At 39.4% G+C, this 21,443-nt stretch overlaps 1 protein-coding gene across 1 annotated transcript in view; it reads left to right on the forward strand.

Annotated features, from left to right (window-relative positions):
- Positions 1–478: 478 nt before the first annotated feature.
- LOC149174020 (uncharacterized) overlaps positions 479–21,443 on the forward strand; it is a 178,908-nt gene continuing 157,943 nt past the window's right edge. The window contains exon 1 of the mRNA XM_089419139.1: positions 479–761. Coding sequence (XP_089275265.1) covers positions 689–761 — 73 coding nt within the window. The 5' untranslated portion in view covers positions 479–688. The remainder of the gene's footprint in view (positions 762–21,443) is intronic.

The raw sequence follows: 21,443 nt of genomic DNA on the forward strand, positions 1-21,443 counted from the left end.
ATTGCAAGCACGTTTTTTCATATATTTCACATTTTTCGTGTAGTAGGGTCCATCAAAAATATGCAAAATAAGTACTCCTTGAATACAAAATTAAATTTCACATCTTATTAAATCCCTAATTAATAAAATTACATTAATAAAAGATTTAAAAAATACCCTTTCATTAATAAATAAAAAGAATACCAAATCATTTCTCAAATCCCTAATTTGTGAGATTAGAGGACAATAAAATATTTTAAAAAGCCCCTCTTTTTTTTTTTTTTCGCCCAAACCACAAACAATTTCCCAAACCCTTGATTAGTGAGATTAAAAGATGACGGGGACTTTAAAAAGCCTCTTTTTTGGGATAGATAAAGAGAAAACCCAATCATTTTTCAAGCTAGGGTAGAGGAAGACAATGGAAGATTTTAGAAAGGCATTTTTACCACAATCAAAAGCTTTGAGAGCGACGAGTTAGTGTGGGAAGCGTAAACTCTCACAGGAAGGAAACGTTAAAAGCCTTAAAGCCTTTTAATTAACCACAACCAAAAGCTTTGAGAGCGATGAGTTATTGTGGGAAGCGTAAACTCAAACAGGAAGGAAACGTTAAACCCTTAAACCCTTTAATATCAAGGGAACGTTAAGCTCTGGCTAATGCTTCACATTGTTTGTAGTCGTGGAGCTGGGATTCAGCTCTGACCAAAACATTATGCACGCTCTCCGTCACAGTTCGTCCCAGTTTGCCAGTTCCTTTAATTTTCATTCATCATGTACACTGGTTGGTAAGCAACGCATTTTTTTCCTCCAATTATTGTGGTGACTAGATTTTGAATGGTACCAATGTATTTGATGGCGAGTTTTCTGACATTTTGATAAACCAATGATCAGTAAAGTCGAGAGATTATTGTGGCTATTGCATCCATTCCTGTTATTTTTCCTTTTTTGACAGTAGGGAACTAAATTTGTATCACTGACGATGAATTCAGGATGGGCCATCCTAACACGTAGGTATTAACTGCGTGCTGTGTTGCAAAAAAAAAACAAACAACAGCCTTCATCTTCCCTACTGTATATAACAAGTGACTGTTTGATCTGTAATCCATTACTGGGCAATTCCAATAGACGGATCTCCAGGACAGATATTATGAGAATTTGCTGGTGTGCTATGAAAATAATGCTGCTGTTACCCATTCACATAGCCAGAAATTCATATTTTTATATACTTGCCATTTTTACTGTTAAAAGTGTCTTCAGCAGTGGAAAACTGGACAAGCATGGACCATAAATAAAAACAGCAGAACACTGTGCCTCTGCTATTACCCCTTTTCTTACATTCAGTAGTCCAATATCCATGCTCTCACAGTATGGAACAGTCCTATTTCTTGAATCGACTCTATTTTCTCTCTACAACCCACATTTGTCGTTCTTAGAATCCCTCCGTGCTGGAATCCCCATTCCAAGAAACCTCCAACTGCCTTCAACGGTTACAGCTTCATGAAATATTCGGATTCCCCTGCTGCTGGTGGGTTGTTAAAATTGGCAACTAGGGCCAAATTCCACTTTGAGCAGGTCTTTTGAAGAAGATAATTATGGCATTAAATTCCTCTTTCGAGAGGACCAAAATCAACCTAAAGATCGTTGAATTTGGATAAGGAGAAATGGGTTTTTGAATTTATGACCACTCATATGTAAATTATCAAGGTCGGCGTCACCTCTATGTAGGCTCATAAAGCTCAAACGTCATGTCTTTTGACCCTCTCCAATTTGTATATATAGAGGTGCCTTCCCACCTCATTTGGTCACATCCAAAGTCTCCAATGTATGTCTGAGGTAGCCGTGCTCTAGGAGGACAAAGGATTGTCCTGTTTTTGGCTTCTACCTATGCAACTAGGCCGAGATGCTTCAGATAGGGTAGCCGCTGATCTTAAGGAGAAATCTGGTCTCTTTGTATGGGAAAATTCATCATTACAGGTCTCATTTCAAGAGCAGAAAGGAAGGCCGAATTTGTGGGTTGGCTTGTGGACAATGAGAGGCAGAATCTCCCTCCTAGTAAGGCCGCATTGCAGATCTGTTTCTTCAGAAAGGGCCGCAGGCATTCACCATCATAAAGAGGCTGAGATTCATATCAAGGGTTCTGTCAAACCAGTGAAGGGCACCATAATATTGGCCAAGGTAAGCCACAGTTGAGATGAGGGGTGTTGCAACAGTTAAGTGGGACAGCAGTTTCAAGAAGCCCTAACCAGACCTCGCTTCAGGAAGGTACCATATGATCACTGTGACAAAATGCCTAAATTACAACATAGTGATTAGGCCATCTACTTGTCTAGGGCAGTGACATTGGATCTCCTTGCTGGCAAGTCATTATGACTCTAAAGTATTGTACTCTCCCTCTGCTGAACATTTGATATTGGTAATAAGAAGAATTGTTGAAGGGTTTTCCCTGGCTTGAGCCATATTATCATGTCCTTGTCTTGGCTTGTCTTCTGCATTTGTTGTGTATGTTCTTTCTTCAGTTACTGTCAATATGATAATGATTCTAGTGATTGCTAATGAATTATGAATGGGCTAATATGGAATATTGAAGTAACTGTCATAAGCAAAGAACATGTTAATCTAAAATTAACATGGTAAGCCCAAGCAAAAAGAGATAAAAAGTCAGGTTTGTTTGCATAAAGACAGGAAGAAAATCAAGGGAAGTCAAGAAATCTGGACCGAGCTCCTAGATGAAGAAGCTTGCAAACCCTAATCACAGTGACTACTCTGCAGTTTTGTGGATCAAGAATGAAGATTTTTTAAAGATCAAATAATACCCTGTTTTAGAAGACTGAGGGGCTAGTTCTAGAGCCCAAAGATGACTGAATATCCTGGTAAGAAGAGCGCAGTTTTGTGCACCAAAAATAAATAAATAAATAAATAAATATATATATCTATATATATATATATATATATATATATATATGTTTTTTTTTTTCGAGGTTCGGATTGAGGTAGCTCAGAGGACTTGATTCACTTCAAGGGTAATGTCAGACTTCTTCATCAAGGGTTTTGAGCTGCAACTTTATCTTGTTCCCTTGGATGTTAGGTTTATCTGGGCATTTCGTAAGCAAGTCTGATCCTTAAATAAAACCTTGTGGGAGCTTTGTGCACAAATATATATATATATATATATATATATATATATAATTTTTTTTTCGAGGTTCGGATTGAGGTAGCTCAGAGGACTTGATTCACTTCAAGGGTAATCTCATACTTCTTCATCGAAGGTATTTCTTCATCAAGGGTTTTGAGTTGCAACTATATCTTGTTCTCCTGGATGTTAGGTTTATCTGGGCATTTTGTAAGCAATTCTGATCCTTAAATATAACCCTGTGGCAGTTTCGTGCACAATATATATATATATCTATATATATATATATATATATATATATATATATATAATCCTTTCACTTCGGTGGGAGAAGTATGCTCAGGGAAGAGGAAGCCCAAGTGGCTTCAAGATACCTTGCGCGAGGCCACATCATTTGTTGGGCCAAAGAGATAGGTTAGAGAGAGTAAACCACCTGAGCGATTCTGTAGTTACATGGCATTGGTAACAAGCATTGTTGACTCCGAGCCTTCTAGTTATGAGGAGGCAGCCAACCAGCAGATCTGGAGAGAGGCCATGATGGAGGAGTATTATTCTATTATGAAGAACGATGTTTTGAAGGTAGTGCCGAGGCCTGAAGGTAAATTAGTTCTTACTTCTCGATGGCTCTACAAGATAAAGCATGCTGCAAATGGCAGTATCGAGAAGTTCAAAGCTCGATTTTTTGGCAAGAGGGTTCTCACAGGTAGAGGGAGTTGACTATGAGGAGACCGTCGCTCTCGTAGCTCGATATACATATATTCGCTCCATTATATCGATTGCAACAGAGATGGGTTGGAAGATCTACCAGATGGATGTGAAGACCACATTTCTCAATGGCTTCATTCAGGAGGAGGTTTATATTGAGCAGCCGCAGGGATTTGAGGTGCATGGGAAGGAGTCCCATGTATGCAGATTGAAAAAGGCACTCTATGGCCTGAAGCAAGCTCCCAGAGCTTGGTACTCGAGGATTGATACATACTTGCAGCTGTTGGGTTTCACAAAGAGTGAGGCTAATCCGAACCTATACTTCATTGTGGTGGGTGAGGAGCCTCTCATTCTGGTGTTGTATGTTGATGACTTGATCATCACTGGTGCAAAGAGACTCATTGAGGGTTGCAAGAGAGATCTTGCTTCATAGTTTGAGATGAAGGATATCTGCTTGATGCATTATTTTCTGGGATTGGAGGTGTGGTAGGAGGGGCATTTCTTCCTGGGACAAGGGAAGTACGTTGTGGCTATTCTTAGCAGATTTTACATGGAGGACTGCAAACCCATGTCTACACCTATGATCACAAACTGGAAGAAGCTTCACGCTTCTGATTCTGAGTTGGTGGATCCTACTCTATACAAACATCTGATTGGTTGTTTGATGTATTTGGTCAACACTCAACCAAATATATGTTTTGCAGTTAACACTATGAGTCAGTTCATGTGTGAGCCCAGGAGAGTGCACTAGGTGGCTGCACAACACATTCTTTATTACTTGCAGGGACTATGGATTTTGGTCTGGATTATAGACAGGGTTATGGAGTGAGACTGGTAGGGTACACGGATTCAGATTGGGTAGGTTGTGCTTCAGATAGGAAGAGTACTTCCAGGTGCTGTTTTGGGTTGGGTTCGGCAGTTATGTCATGGATCAGCCGGAAACAACAGTCATTTGCATTGAGCTCAGCTGAGGTAGAGTATATGGCTGCCAATTTGGCTAGTTGTGAGGCCATATGGCTTCGCAAGATGTTGTTTGGTCTATTTGGTCAGGGATTGAGACCCTAAAACTCACGGAGAATCCAGTCTTTCATGACAAGTCAAAGCATATTGAGATCAAGTATTACTTCATTAGAGACTATGTCCAAAAGGGAGATGTCAAGCTTGAGTACATTTCCACAAATGAGCAGGTAGCAGACATTTTCACAAAAGCCTTACCACGAGGCAAGCATGTCTACTTCAGAGACAAGATGAGAGTGGTGAGGAACACTTTCCTTGGTAAGAGGGAGTGTTAGAATTTGGGTACCAGAGCAAAAGTGGTTCCCTGAGGCTTTGATCTTTGGCTTAGGGAAAAGTGTCCAAATTTATTCTTTTACTTTTCTCCTAAAGTGACTTTATAAGTGCTAAAGTTAATTTAATTTAAAAGTGACTTTATAAGTGGTAAAGTTACATTCTAATGTAAAGGTGACTTTGTTAAAAGCCAATGAAGAATTAGAAAGTGAAAAAGTGAGTATGGAAATAAAAGGCTAAGTGGGTCTTTATTTAAGTGGGTGAGTTAAAAAAATAGAAAGTGAGAATTAAATGCACATTTATTCTCATCTCTAGATCTAAATGAATCTTAGCCATTAGATCTTAGGGTAACCCAAAAGGTCATTTAGAGAATAAAAGGAGAAGAGAAGAGGAAAAGATTAATTCATTCTTTCATGAGCATTTGAGAGAAAGAGAAGAGGGAGCAAGGAGAAAATTTCTGAGCAGTGAGGAAGTGAAGGAGAGCAACAAGAAGACATTTCAACAACTCTGGGCAGCAACATTTACTGGCACGCATCCCAAGGAAAAATCATACAGTAGGAGACAGGCACAAAAATTGAGGAAGAGGGACAACAGAAAGGGCACGAATTTTGAGGCCATCGTATTGTTAAAATCCGTACGGTCTGTACAACAAGTTTTTGGCACATTTTTCGAGGCAGGCCGTAAAGCATTTAATGCTGTTTTATTGCTGTAAAAATTTCTGCTTTGGCTGTTTGTTGATTGGCACGATTTTCGAGGTGGAGTTCAACCACGGAAATCGAGATAAGTTGTAATTTGTGGTTGCTGGAATTTTTACTGTGTATTTCAGTTTCTCTGTAAAAGTATTTTCAGAAATAAAGAAGAGCTCTCAAGCTAGTTTTCCCCAAGAGTTGTAGGGGGTTTTTCCAGGGCCACATTGACCAAAAATCACTATGTTATTTCCTGTGTGTGGCTGTCATAATTTTGATATGTTTTATTTTTTGCAATTTCAGCAGTTGTGAAATCTCTAAATTTGTGTTTTCAGAAAATTATTGTCATTTCTAGATTTTTATCATGCTTGGATTTAAAACTAAATGCATGGAGTGATAAGGAAAACTGATAACCGAAGTGGGGGTTGAAATTTCTTCATTACGTTCATGTTATACATTGAGAAACAGTTTTTGGTGTGTCCTTATAAGGGAAAGATGATCACATTTCGAGACATGACAATGAAGGAAAAATCGATAATGTCCTCATTATAAGACTTTAAAGATATTACGAAATTAATACCTCAAAGGAATCAAAACTCAATATTGGAGAAGCAAAAAGAGCTTGAGGAGGCCATATCCAATAAAAACAACAAAAATTCTCGTTTAAAAGATCATATCCAGGAACTTCCTGCACATGTCAAAAAGTGTAAAAGTAAGAAGCACAAGTTAGAACATGAAAAAGAAAAGTTTGACAAGAAATTCAACGAAATTTTATCAGAGAAAGAAGAGAAAAAATTATGCTTAAAAGACCTTAACAAAAAATTATTAGAACAAATCAAATGTTTAAAAAACGAGAAACTTGAATGCCAAAATAAAGTTGACTCAGAAAATGAGGAATGCTTACGTCTCAAAAGTCATAACCAAAATCTGCTCAAATAGATTAAAAAACTTAAGGATGATAAGAAATCATTGACGAATAGGCTCGAAGAAATTGTCGCAAGGGAAGCATTAAAATCACTAGATCTAGTAGTTCAAGTTGGGAAAGAAGAAACAAACATCGATTCCACTAATCTCACAGTTCAAGGAAATCCAAATCCTATTGAAGTGAAGACGTATTCAGATGTTGCAGTAAATCAGAATCTAGCCACACACATGGTAAGCGAAACCAAAGGAACCCTTTATCTACATCCAAATCACAAGAATAAACATCTCAATCAACCTACGAATCCATAACACTCAGAACATAATGTCATAAACAACAAACTTATGTGTCGAAGAACACTAAAGTGTGCACTACTCAGTCCAGTGATAACAATTTATCACGAGTCTCCAGTAATCAAAAGATTTCACAAAAGGTTAATTTAGGATGGTCAGATCTTTCCTCCGTGCGACAATTTTATATGTCATTCTAAGGATCATATCAACTTATATTGAAAAAGATGACAGTCCCGAGATGAGAAGACATTTGTAGCAGAAAAAGAGATCAAGTCCTTTCATCAACAAGCTTTTTGAAGGGGAAGGCAATGTTGTGAATATAATTTATGTAAAAATAATAATAAAAATAGATAATAAATAATAATCATATTATTATGTAATTAAATAATAATTAGTTAAACAAAGAGGCATGTCTCTACAGACATGCCTATTTGTGAAAGGGTACTTACCTGACTATATATACAAGACCTTCATTCTCATTGTAATCATCCTACATCATTCTTCATACATTTTATATATAATAATATTTGTATCCTCAATGGATATTTTCATATTCTAAGTCTTCTGGAGTATTTAACTTGAAAGACAAACTTTGTTTGCTCCAAATTCACACTCCTTAAACCTAGCCCTTAAATCCTCATCCCCTTCTCCTAGAAAGCCTTGTATCTTGCTTAAGAAGCAAGCAAGTCCCATTCTTGAGACTCCCCTACGAAAGGATCCCCGAGATCACTTCACATCCATCTTAGTTGATCTATCCTTCATAAGTGATTCTCTGTATGTTGAGTCTCCTCCCACCGGTGAAAGTCCGTAAAGAGTAGGAAGCTTTAGCTGTGGTGACAATGGGCTTTAGTTTCGTTGTTGCTCTTGACCTAGCAAGTGCCCTTCTAGGACCCTCTGCTAGTTTGAGCAGTAACGGGCCTCATTACCATGGACTTCCAGGAGCTATATATGAGCTTCAAATAGAATGAACACACTCATACGCTCCAAGGGCTCCACGTAGGTGCTCCTACTATCATTAGCTTGCATAGAATGGGGAAGCTTTTAAAAAAGGGACACCATGGGGTAGTTGATCAATTCAATGCAATCCAGGCCATTGAATCAAGCCCTGCTAACATTCATCCAAACCGACCAAATCTGCAAAAGGTGTTGAGTCACCACCAACATGTGTTTGGAAAACCCAAGGAGCTACCCCCTTCCCGGGGTGAGCATGATCAATATTCGAATGCTTGTTATCCCACAATGACAAAGGAAATTTTCTATTCTTTAATATAGTAATGGGTTATCCCTTTGATTTCAGTTAGTCGACCACCAAATGTCCACCCCTATAGGTATCCATTCGCACAAAAGAAGGAGGCATTATTCATCCCAACACCAATCCTTATTCGTCCCCAGTGGTCGTGGCCTTAAAGAAAGATAGGAAGTGACACATGTGTCTGTGAAAATTCGAGAAGTCCCGAATCACTACTGCAGCAACTGATATTACTTCTCCTACTTGTTAATCCATGCAAGTTATTTATTGTGTTCTACTGTAAATATTGAAGTAAATACAACTGCAGCCTTCACAACTTTAAATAATATGCGGAAACAAGAATCTGAGCAAGAAAGAAATAACACACACAAGTGACACCGTTATTTTTGGACCAATGTCCCCGGAAAAACCTAATGTGGGAAAACCGGTGCAACAATTGAGGGTTTGTATTATTATGCAGTAGTTTTTGAATACAATCTTTGGATGCCTTACTGGCTATCCAATACAGAGAATCTGACTGATAGAGAGATGAGTGAGATATACTTCACACTATCACTGGTGATCCAGTACTGATCCAGCCACTGAATGGCTACCCCCTAGCTGCCTTTGTGCAGTTTCTGCGTAATCATTGTGCTGCTTTGCGCAATCCTTCTGGGGATTCGATTTGTTGCCTACGCAACACATCGATCACCCTCCTCCTCTTCAGCGCTAGGCTCTTTCGATCTGCTCTCTTGCTTCACCTGCCCTCTGATACCATGTGAAAATTCGAGAAGCCACTAATCACTACTGTAGCAACTGATATTACTTTTCTTACTTGTTAATCCATGCAAGTTATTTACTGTGTTCTACTGTAAATATCGAAGTAAATACAACTGCAGCCTTCACAACTTTAAATAATATGCGGAAACAAGTGAGCAAGAAAGAAATAACAAACACAAGTGACACCATTATTTTTGGACCAATGTCCTCGGAAAAACCCAATGTGGGAAAGCCGATGCAGCGACTGAGGGTTTGCATTATTATGTCGTAGTTTCCTAATACAATCTTTGGATGCCTTACTGGCTATCAAATAAAGAGAATCTGACTGACAGAGAGATAAGTGAGATAACTTCACACTATCACTGGCAATCCAGTACTGATCTAGCCACTGAATGGCTAGCCCCTAGCTACCTCTGCGCAATTTCTACACAATCACTGCGATGCTTTGCGTCACAACTTCTGGGAACTACGTCACTCCTTCAGGCTAATCGATTTGCCTCTGGAACTTCAACTTTTTGCCCTTCTGGTCTCACACCCCGACTTTTGGCTCTGGAACTCGATTCTCCAACAAATTTTGGATCTCCTCTCAGGCTCTGCGTTGCCTCAGCGTGGCCCTACGCTACCCAGTGTGGCTCTGTGCTACCTCTTCTGGATCTCTCTCTGCCTCCTCTGCAATGTATCCCCGAATCAGGAAATCTTCCTCCGGAAACTATCCCTGCCCCTCACTGCAAGAAATCACCTCTATCACTTCTCTGGTAACTGCTGCACTGCACTCTTAAGAAATCGATCTCTTCATCTCTTACTCGATGTGGTTTCCAAATGCCCATCAAGCCTCTTCTTATAATCTTCTCGTTGAGTAACCAACGGCCCAGATTAGATTCTAATCAATGGCTTAGATCCTTTTGGCTTGATCCTCGTCTTCTTCTAGAAGTTTCACTCTCAGTTCCCTCAACAAGCTCACCATGAAGGATATGTTTCCTATTCTATTAGTCGATGATCTCCTTGATGAACTCCATGGCGCCCAATTCTTTACTAAGTTGGCTCCATTCAGGCTTTCACCAATTTAGAATGAAAGTACTAGACATTCCCAAGACAACTTTCAAAACCCATGAAGGTCACTACGAATTTTTGGTTATGCCTTTTGGTCTTTGTAATGCCCCGTCCACCTTTTAAAGTCTCATGAATAACCTTCTCAAGTCATATCTCAAAAAATTTTGTTATGGTCTTTTTTGATGATATACTCATCTACAACAAAACATGGGAAATACATCTTCAACATGTTGACCAGGTATTGCAACTTTTGAAGGATAATAAATTATTTGTCAAATTGTCCAAGTGTTCTTTTGGAATGGAAGAGGTGGAGTACTTGGGACACATTGTGGGCCGTGAAGGAGTACGGGTGGATCCAAAAAAGATTCAGGCAATGCAAGATTGGTCACAACCTCGAAGCGTGAAAAGTTTGCGGGGATTTTTGGGCTTCACAGAATACTATCACAAATTTGTCAGAAATTATAGACGCATTGCCAGACCCTTGACGAATATTCTCTAGAAAATGAAGCAGCTGAACAAACCTTCCTGGATCTCAAACAAGCCATGTGTTCCACCCTGGTTTTGGCCCTCCCAGATTTTACAAAACCCTTTGTGATCGAATGTGATGCCTCAGGGACCGACATTGGAGCAGTCTTAATGCAAGAAGGTTGACCAATAACCTTCACAAGCCAACAATTAAGTGGCAAGAATTTGGGTCAATCTACTTATGAGAAAGAAATGATGGCCATCCTACATGCAATAGACACTTGGTGACCATACTTGCTTGGACGACGTTTCTAGATTCGAACTAACCATCATAGTTTGAAGTATTTTTTGGAGCAACGCTTATCCTCTTTGCAACAAAATAAATGGCTTACCAAAATGTTGGGCTATGACTATGAGATAATCTATAAGAAGGGTCGAGACAATGTTGTGGCTGATGCCTTGTCATGAAAATTTGAGGAGGACGACACCCTCTTATCCCTATCCTTGCCCATACCATCTTGGATTGAGGAAGCACACACCGAATGGTTTCATCCATCTCTTTCCTAGATTATCCAAATGTTACAAGCGGATCCTAACTCCCCAATGGGTTACACTTGGTAGGATCGTGCGGTTCTCTCCCCTAATTCCACTCTCAACATCATACACAACATTCTCTTGTTTGTTGGAGCCCTGAGCAGTAATACAAAGAAAAAATCAAGAAAAGGCAAAGGAAAAATAAAGAAGGGTGGAAAAACAAAGGTCGGGGTAACTCATGTATCCACGATTGCTCCCTCCTACATCTGTACACCCAATATGTGGACATCCCTCATCATTGCCACCCTTGAAACCATGGCATTTGGCCTTGAGACCATTCATCATCATTCACATGACATTGTTGGAAATACTGAGAGGGGGGTGAATCAATATTTCTTTTCAATTGTTACTAGTTAGATCTTTTATGAATAGAACTCAAAATGAAGAATGATAGAATAAATAATTTTATTAATCGGAGATATTGAGTACAACAATAATGTAAGGCTCCAACCCTAGATGAAGACACCAATCGTCAGTTTCCCAAGCTCCAACCTATATAATGCCCAACACCGACTTGGACTTCCCAAGGCTCCAACCTTGTCAATTTGAGGCACCAACCTCTTGGGCTCCAACCCTCAACTTCAATTCGTCAGGATAAGCTTGATGATTCTTCACAACTCCCAATATCTTCTTCAATGATCTTTGTCAACCTCTTCAACAATGTCTTCTCCAAATCACTTCATCAATGACAACCTTGTCTTCTTAGAAGGTGTCACCATTGCTCTTCATATCACCCAAACAAATATCTCCAAAGTCACCTCATCATTGCTTCAACGCATCATCGTCTCCAATAATATCTCCAAGACCTTCAAGATGTCTTCAATAGGCAGCCCAAGTTTTGCACCTGCTCTAAGCCTCTTCAAGGGCTTCTTCAAGAACTCTCCAAGGTGTTGATTTTGGGGTAGCATTGGATGTGCTCTAGCTCTGAAATTTTATGGAGGGGCTAGAACACATGAGATCTCCAAAAGCCAGAAATCGTTTGGAGAAATTCCACCTGGATTGTGTGTTATTAAAATAATTAATATTTTTAATGGTGTTCCTAAGTCTAAACTTAGGAAAATAAAAATATTAATGGGTATTAATAAAAATATGGGTGAGAAGCTTCTAAGAGGTGAGGATCAAGTCTGTTTTAATCTTAGTTGTTGATTAGGGACTTAATCTCGGCCATTGATTCATCAACAGGAAAAGTATAAGAGGAGGCTTGAGGGTCAGTTGGAGATACACCGAGTGATCAAATCAGTTTGATTTTTCTGGGGTGTGGTTTGCTGAGAAAATTGAACTAGTGATCTGAGTTGCAGTGAGAGGGGCAGAAGCAAAGATTTGGATTAGAAAGGAGTTCCGAGCCAAAGAGTACCAGGCAGAGAGGCAACAGTAGCATCAGAGAGGTAGCGCAGAGGCCTACGCAACCCAGGAAGGGGCTCACGCAGTGCTGACGTAGGCCAAGAGGGTCTCTTGTAGTGGCAGTGTAGGATATTCGTCAAAAGTTCGAGATTTTGCTGGAGAAGTGAGGTTCTGAGCTGGGAGGGCTGAACAACAGTCTTCCTCTAGCAAATCGATCCAACAGAAGGGGTGACACAGTCTCCTAGAGGCAAGACGCTGGCCCAAGCAGTGATTGCACTGGGATTTCACAGTGTTTGCTGGAGTCTGGCCACTTAGTGGATCAGTTGTGACTTGGAGAATGAGGTAAACCCTCGTATATATTTCTTGCTGCCATGATTTCTCTAAAAGGTTAGCCGGTGTGAGAGGCAACCTGTTGTACTTAGATTCTGCTTGCTTAATAATACAAACACTCTATCTGCTGCAACGGTTTTCCCGTGTTGGGTTTTTCCGGGGACGCATTGTCCAAAAATAACGGTGTCCCTTGTCTGTTTGTCTCATCTATTGTTTTAGTTTATGATCTGTATGTTAGTGTAGTCTGTAGTAGTGTTTCTCATCACTGTTTATAAATTAAATAACTTGTTGAATGAAATAACAAGCAGGAGATGATAAACCAGTAACTGGAGTAGGATTTCTGTGTCTAGGTTCAAATTTTTTCACACAAGGGAGTCTTCACAATGCTTCAACAACAAGATATTTTAAATGCTATTACTGTAATCTGAGTTTCTTCAAAGTAACAGGTTCGAGCCTTCTTTCAAGATGACTGTCTTGAGTTAACTCTAAAGGATGTCTATCTGAGCCCTCCACAATCGTCACTGTTAATCTGAGTTTCTCAAATTGTTTACTGGTCCGGGGTTTGCACAAGTCCGAGCTCTCTATTTGCTGTAGTATAGTACGAGCTCCCAACAAACACAGGTTAGTACAAGTGCGATTGTAGGTGTGTCTCTCCAAAATGAGATTGTTTTTCAAGCGTATTACAACACTGTGTAGCAATAGGTACGAGGTGAGCTCCAAAACTGTGCCTCCAAGAGACTTGATCATTGTCCAACCTTAAGTCTGATGTGTATAAGCAAGGTCTGAGCCAAAACAGTGCAACTGTCCACTCACCGAGCTGTAGGTGAGGACTGGTCCGAGGTTATACCCCTGAGGCTGATCACCGAGGCTTAATTCTTCATTGTTCCTTCACAAATCAAAGTACCGAGCTGTAATATGCAATCAGAGCTTTACAACAAGTGTATACTTCAGATCTGTCTGAGTTCTGCTGCCCGTAGCTTAAGCTTGCCGAGTATGCCTGTGGTTCTGTGCAAGAAATCCGACCCCTTAACACAAGATTGTCCTCAAAAGAATTTGCCCAAAATAATATTTTCCTGCTCCTCGGCGCTTCTAAGTTCACGAGTTGTGAACTGTGTATTTATCTCTGTGATGGATGACCGAGATGGATACAATAAATGGAGTATTTTACTTGTGTTTATATGAGTTTCGCCAATAAACGAAAAAACACGTTCATTAGAGGAGAGGCCGACTTGTGCATGAGGTGGCACATTGAAAATATATTAAATCACTGTCGGAAGGGGTCTTTGTTAATAATCAACCAAATATAACATAGTTTCATTGTTACGGAAACCATATTATAATAGCAAGATAGGAGGGGCCATAGCTTTTAATCAAACGAATACATTTAAACAATGCAAAACCATATTATAATGGATACCAGGAGGTCCCACATGCCACATCATCCCTTTACTCCCGTACATTGGGACCACATGGATATTGGGGATTTTTAGGTTGTGCACATGCCAAAGTTCCAATAAAGTGGCAGATGCAGTTTAATAATTAAATTGTTAACTTAAATCAAGTTGGGTCCGCATATCGGAAGTCCATATCGCATATCGGAGATTGAAGTTCGGAGTCGGAGATCGGAGTTAGAGATTGGAGATCGGAGATCGGGGTCGGAGATCGGAGATCGAAGTCGGAGATCGGGGTCGGAGATCGGAGATCGAAGTCGGAGATTTTGAGTGGTGACACACAATAAAACCCTGATATGATAAGGTTTCGATAGGGTTTTATTATATGTGTTGTGATATATTTTCATTTTAAAAGGTTTTCAAAGTTTATTACTCTGATAATATTCAAAGGCCCGATTTAACTTTGGTTTTCTTCCAAAATATCGTTTCTCTTTGCTCCTCCGATATCACTATTCTTCACTCCTTCGATACTTCTTTTCGTTCTTTTCTTGGGCTCCGAAACTCTAATATCACTACTTTTTCCTTTTGGCTCTTTCTCTTGGGCATATGCGGTCTTCTCTTGGATCTGCTCCTCCTTGGCTTGTCTTGGCTCCTGCTCTTGGCTTTCGATGGCTTTCCTTTGGCTCCCGATGGCTTCTCTTTGAAATGCTTCTCGCTCTTCTCTTTGGTACTGCTCCTCTTGCTCCTTGGGACTGCTCCTTGGGTCCAACACTTCTTGGGATTTTGTTTGTATATATATATATATATATTTGGTGCTTATGTTATATTCAATCCATATGGCCATCAATGACAACACTGACATCTCAACAGACACCTATCAAATGAAGAATGTACCAGGGAATTCTTTTCCCCATAGGGGCTGGGAACACCTAATAGGGTTGTTTAGTAGCCACTCCTACCTAGGGAGGTAACACTATTACGAGCTTGAAGCCCCAAATTTGGAAGGGAAGTCCATTATGAAGTCTCAATCATGCCCTTGCTAAGCAAACTTGGTTCACTTAGATGCACTAATGAATTATTGTACCTGGTGGTGAGGATGTGCATTGGACATTATACGTAACTGGTAGGTGGTTTCGTCATGGGCTGGGCAACTTAATTGGGGCCCATGTCCACCAGAGGATAGGGAGGTAACACTATTATGAGCTTGAAGCCCCAAATTTGGAAGGGAAGTCCATTATGAAGTCTCAATCATGCCCTTGCTAAGCAAACTTGGTTCACTTAGATGCACTAATGAATTATTGTACCTGGTGGTGAGGATGTGCATTGGACATTATACATAATTGGTAGGTGGTTTCGTCATGGGCTAGGCAACTTAATTGGGGCCCATGTCCACCAGAGGATCATATTGACACCTGAGGGGATGCGTTGAGAGCCGTGGGATTCCCCATCATGCATAGAATCATTTCACACCATGGGTAGCCTCAACACCTTCAACAATTTGTTTACTGCCCACATTATTCATGAGATGATGCACTTGGACCAATGTGCCCAGCTGGCATACCATATGGAGTGGTAGCTGATCCGAGGCCCAAAGGAGGTTTTTCTCTCCCTTGAGACATGGAAGGGCAAGCACTATCATTAGAGCCCTTATTTGGAGCATCATATAGACTATTCTATCATCAGGAGACCCATGGGATCAACATTTGTGCCCCAAACCCACTTTGGGACCTCATCATGGTTTGGGGCCCCACATGATGACTTGCATGGAGAATTAGGGGCAAACCCCTAGTTTGTGATTTATGGAGCCCTCTCTCACATCTTTGCACCAAAAGGACTCAACGTGGCCCTCCAACGACCCTGCACCAATATGATGTCATCAACTCAGCTACCATTTGGATGGCTAATTCTTAATTTGTAAAAGCTACTTGGTCAACTTGTGACCAAGGCATGTATCTTGTTCAATATTATAATATTTTGGTGGCCAGTAGGCTAAATTCAATTTAGGAGGACTCATATAAATATAACTTAGGTTCATTCGTGAGAGATCATCATCACTTGGATTGGATCTCTTGAGAAGAACTCACACTTGTTTCTTTGGCTGTTGGAGAATCTTTTGGAATGCATTTTGACATTTGGAGCTTATTCACATTTCTTCTTTGGAGCTAATTCACATTTCTTCTTTGGAGCTATTTCTTGGATCTTGGATGGATATATTGCATGTCATCTTGTAAGTGCTTAATGTTGATGGAATTTTCTCTTGAATTTGTCTAATGTATGGAATCGCTGCTTCTAGAATGTGCTAATTGTGCCCTAATTGTTGAAAATTAATTTTGAAAGGCTTTCTAGTTGAATATTGCATATGTTATTCAATGTATGGCATGTAATGAATGTTCCTAGTGGAGGAAATTCTTGAACTCTCCATGAAATTCCATTATCTTTGAAGTGGGTAAATGCTTAAACGTGGTACCTAGGGCATCATTTTTAAGCCTCCTTAGAGACGATTTAGCTCATCTTGAACATCCTAAGACTCCATATGCCCAAAGGACAAGGCACTAATCCAAGTCCTTGGTGGTCATCTCTACTTTTCATCCATAATTTTTCCTCTTAAAATTCAGTCCTTTAAGGCTAGGGCGAAAATCTAGGGCTTGCAGCGAAATTTTTAGGGAGGAGACTTTTTGGGAATTCGAGAGCCTAAACATCAAGCTTAGGGTCTAGGCTACCTATGCTCCAAGTTTGGTGGGCATCCACTCAAGTTTCATCCATAAAATCTCTTGCCCTAGGTGTTGCTCCAAGAGGGAAACCCTAGTTTCTTCTCCCTCAACTTGAGGACTTCCTTGAAGGTTGTATGAGCTTAGTACTTGTTGAAGTATATCATAAGAAGCCTTTTCTCTCGGGCCTTGACCTTGTGAATACCTATTACCATCGAAAAACCTCAAAACCCTAGGTCTTGTGCCTTCTTTTCTAGGGCTTTTCTTAGAGAGTGATTTGCTTCTTTGAAGCCTTGTACCTTTATTGAGCCTCTCTTTTGAATGAGCTCTAGCTCCATCACCTTGTACCTTCAACCCTAAAATATCTATTATAGGTGATCATAATCATACTGGGACTCCTCCCATTAGTGAAAATTTGTAAAAAGCAGGGGACCTTGGCTGTGGTGACAATGGGCCATTGTCCCATTGTTAGCACTTAGTCTAGCTTTTGTCCTATAGGCTTTCTTTCTCTAGGGCTTGCTAGATTTTGTGGTAACAATGATCTTTGCAAATAACTTCTTTCTTGCATATTCTATTAGGTCTCTATTCCCTTCAACTGTCATATCATGTAAATCAACCAACACAACTTCACTGGTCATAGATATTTGCATAAGTTACTGCTAGCGTACAAAGCTAAGAGTATATGAAGATCTTTGCAAAAATCTAGTCACAACCAAGGACTGATCTCTGCAATGAATTCTTAATGCATCCAAGTATAAACAATGCGTTCATCACAATCCTCTGCTCTACAATTAATGACGTGCCTTCATATTCATAAACACTAAACCATACTCTCCATGCTCTCCTGAGCCATAGACATAACAATATACATATCGCCAAAAACCTTCATAACTAGTAGCATACAAAACCATGGCATCAATCAATCATCATCCAATTAGATTCAGTCATATAGGAAAACAAGCTCAGTTAAAGACCCTTGCAAGATGGACACCTATCAACAGTCATTAGATTCACAAGGAAACTCTGTTACATAAGCTTCTCTTCATCAAGGTTCTGCATACACACTATTCTGCAATTCTATCTCATAAGGTTCTGCATGCATAACAAGGCATTGATCTGTCAAGACTCTGTCACTTTGCAAACACACTAATCTTTGCATAATATATTGATCTTTGCAATTAATCAATTAGCTTCTGCAGAAATAGACTGCAGAAGTATCTGTAGCAAATGCTGCCATAAGCCTCAGTCACAAAATCAAAGATATGTTCAACATTTACTAAAGAGAACACTGTTATGTATGGTGCACAAATACTAAAGATATCTCCAACAAATTTCAAATGGTGCTTATAGAATAAAAGGAACCTTTAGTAATTAATGTAAGAAGCCTTTACTAGTTTGAATATATGGTGTGTATCTGAGTTGAATAATCAAACTTACTTTGGACCGATGTAGATTTAGATTTGACCCCTGCGCATCATTAGACAGTGCACTTACCGTATCATCAAACCATTAGACAATAGACTTTGAGATCGCTTAATCTTTGCTCACTGGTGCAAATACCTGTTCCAGGACAGAGCACACCAAGCTCATCGAATGCATACTGAGCTGATCAAATTCGTTTCTCTTTTCCTTGTCAATACCACAGGCAAATCCATGGGATTTGTTGCTGGTATTATTGTCCACATCAATTGCAACCTTGCGTGCACAAATTCCATGGGAAAATCATTTGTTTGCCTGTGATTTTTAATTTTTTTCAGCTACAAGAATCTTCATGAGGAAGACACTGGCTCCTAGAGAAGATCTTTGTTAGGACAATATGGGCATCCCAACAAAGACAACAACATCTTCGCACTGTTCACAACTGCTTCCTAGAGAAGATACCATAACACTTGCAAAATCATATCCTCTCAGCCTAGAATTCTGCCACACTCTTCCTCATACTCTGCAACACCTGTACAAGCATCTGTATCCTTTGCAACACTTCAACAAACCTTTGCAGGCATCATCATCATCATAAGACATTATCTAACCAAACCTCTGCCTCTTTCTGCAACTGTACTGCAAGCCACCAAATGATCTAGGTTGAGATAGTGTGATGAGATCATAGTGCAAGTTGACATAAAGGTCAACACATTAGGCCATAATGCCTACGAATTCTGTTGAAATTCTGAAGTTCTATGCTGCAACAATTACTTATTCCAAACTTTCTTCTGCAATATTAGTTAAACAATTGTAGATAGAACATGCACCATATAAACCATATGAAAAATAGAAGACAACCAAGAACACAAGGAGACACAGGATTTAGGTCCAATGACTAGTGCAAAACCCACAAGGGGAAAACCCAACCAAATTCTTCTTCTATTAGAAATTAAATGCTCAGCAGAGATACATAATACAATGAGAAAAAAAATTTCACCTAAATCTGAAGAAGATCTTTGATAGCTATAGCTGATGCAGACACTGAATTATTTTGGCTGATCCTCTCTCTCTCTCTCACATATTTCTTCTCTAGTCCCTCTAACTCTCTCTTTCTCAAGTTCGTACTCTCCTTTCACAATGCACAAGTGAGTAATAGAGAGGATATGAGGCACAAATATATAGGAAGAGTAAGGAGGTCAAATTCATAAAGGAGTAACTCCCATGCCTTGAAGAGGAGTTATATATGCCAAAATAGGAGTGTAACTTATGCCATAAAGGAGGTATGCTTGCATTAGTAAGTCATGCCATCAAGAGGGAGTACGCATGCCCTAGTAACTTATGCCATCAAGAGGGAGTACACATGCCTTAGAAATTTGAGCAATTAAGCAGAAGTGTAACATATGCGTTAAAGAGGTGTAAGAGGAATCTTTTTATGAGGAGTCATTAAGTGTGTAAGAGAGAGTAAGAGGCGTGTAAGAGCATTAAAGAGAGAGAGGAAGAGAGAGCAACGTATCATTGAATGAGATAGTTCGATTTGCCATCAAGGAGAGGGAGATGTGAAGTGTCATGATTGAGTGCCAAGTAGGAGAGGGTGACATGGAATTAAATGGAAAATAATAATAATAATATTATAGTATCATACAGATAATAATAATATTAAATATATATATTGATGATTAAATACAAAATTAAACAATTGAGATTGATTAAGAATAAGTTAATGGATTTTCCATCATATATATATGATTACCAATTGAAACAAGGTGACTTACTAATTTTGGAAAGTCATAGTTGCAATGATAGACATGACTTTCTATTTTTAGAAAGTCACTCAAGAATAGTCAGAAATGAAATTTTATTCAAGGAAATTCATCCCTTAGCTGCGAATTTTCAACAACTTCTTCCTTTTTGTCTCTTGACATAAGCCTTGATTCCTCTTGAGCACAAGATGTCCATAGTTGTTCAAATGTTTTCTTCCAATTGCATAGCTTGCATTGTTCTAGAACACATTCTCTAATTGCTTGAATTTGGTCTCTTATTTGAGAAATCTTCACAAAGTATGAAGCCACGGTGTTGTCATTTGTCATCATTATATGGCGAATCTCATTCTTCAAACTCCTGGATTGACCAACATTCTTGATACTGTACAAATTAGTTAGGGCATTGTACATCTTGGAAGTATCATGCTTTGCAATTTATTGGAGTAGATGATCTCTAATGGAGTCTACTATAAGACTCATGGCAGTGATGTCATCCTCCTTAAACTTCTCTTTCCTTGCAACATCTGTTGGTTCTACAACCTTCCTTGTTACAATATCAAAACCTTGTTCTTGGCAAGAATAAGATCAATTCTAAGTTTCTAGGCTCCGAAGTTTGAGGCTCCTTCCAACTTGTTCTTTGATTTCATAGAAGAAGCCATGGATGCAAATCAACAAGAAGGACTGCAATAAAGTGATCTTCTAGGGTTTCTTCAAAGGTGATCTCAACATTCCTTTTTTCACCAAAGCTCTGATACCATGTTGATTTTCTTAGTGCAAGATAGACTAACACAATATTTCTGAGAAACTGATAATTACTTTTGATTTTGTTCTTTTTTTAGATTATTCCAATATATCATTCAACAATTATACTTCAGAAATTCAACCATAAACAATAGTAAAACAATAGAAATCACAATGCACAAAGAGAAGACAAGATTTACCCTGGGAAAACCCACCAAAGGGAAAAACTCAACAACCTTTTCAATAGAGAAATTATTCTGTCCAACAAGAGACACACTTAGACCTATGGTCAAACCTGGTCAACCCCTCCAAGTCAAGCCTCCCAATTTGATCCAAAATTTCGCACTACTTGACCTTGCCCAAAATTTCAGCCCTCCTACAATTGCTAGTTGCTCCAGAATTTCGGCCTCTACAATTGCCCATAATTTCCCCCCTTTGCAACAAAACTGCCCAGAAATTCTGTGAACCAGAAGAGAGAATCTATGCACACTTATGAGCTTAAGAGAGAGAGAGAGAAAGAGATGCAATTTGTCTTCTTCTTTGTCCTTCTTGTCCTTCGCTTGCTTGCCCAAAAATGCTTATGAGATGAGATGTGAATTAGAGGAAGAATGAGGTCGAGTTGCCTTTACATAGT

The sequence above is a fragment of the Pinus tabuliformis genome, chromosome 4_1 (assembly GCF_031772625.1).
Source record: "Pinus tabuliformis cultivar Carrire ecotype Pingquan chromosome 4_1, CPIR1, whole genome shotgun sequence".
NCBI classification, from domain to species: domain Eukaryota; kingdom Viridiplantae; phylum Streptophyta; class Pinopsida; order Pinales; family Pinaceae; genus Pinus; species Pinus tabuliformis.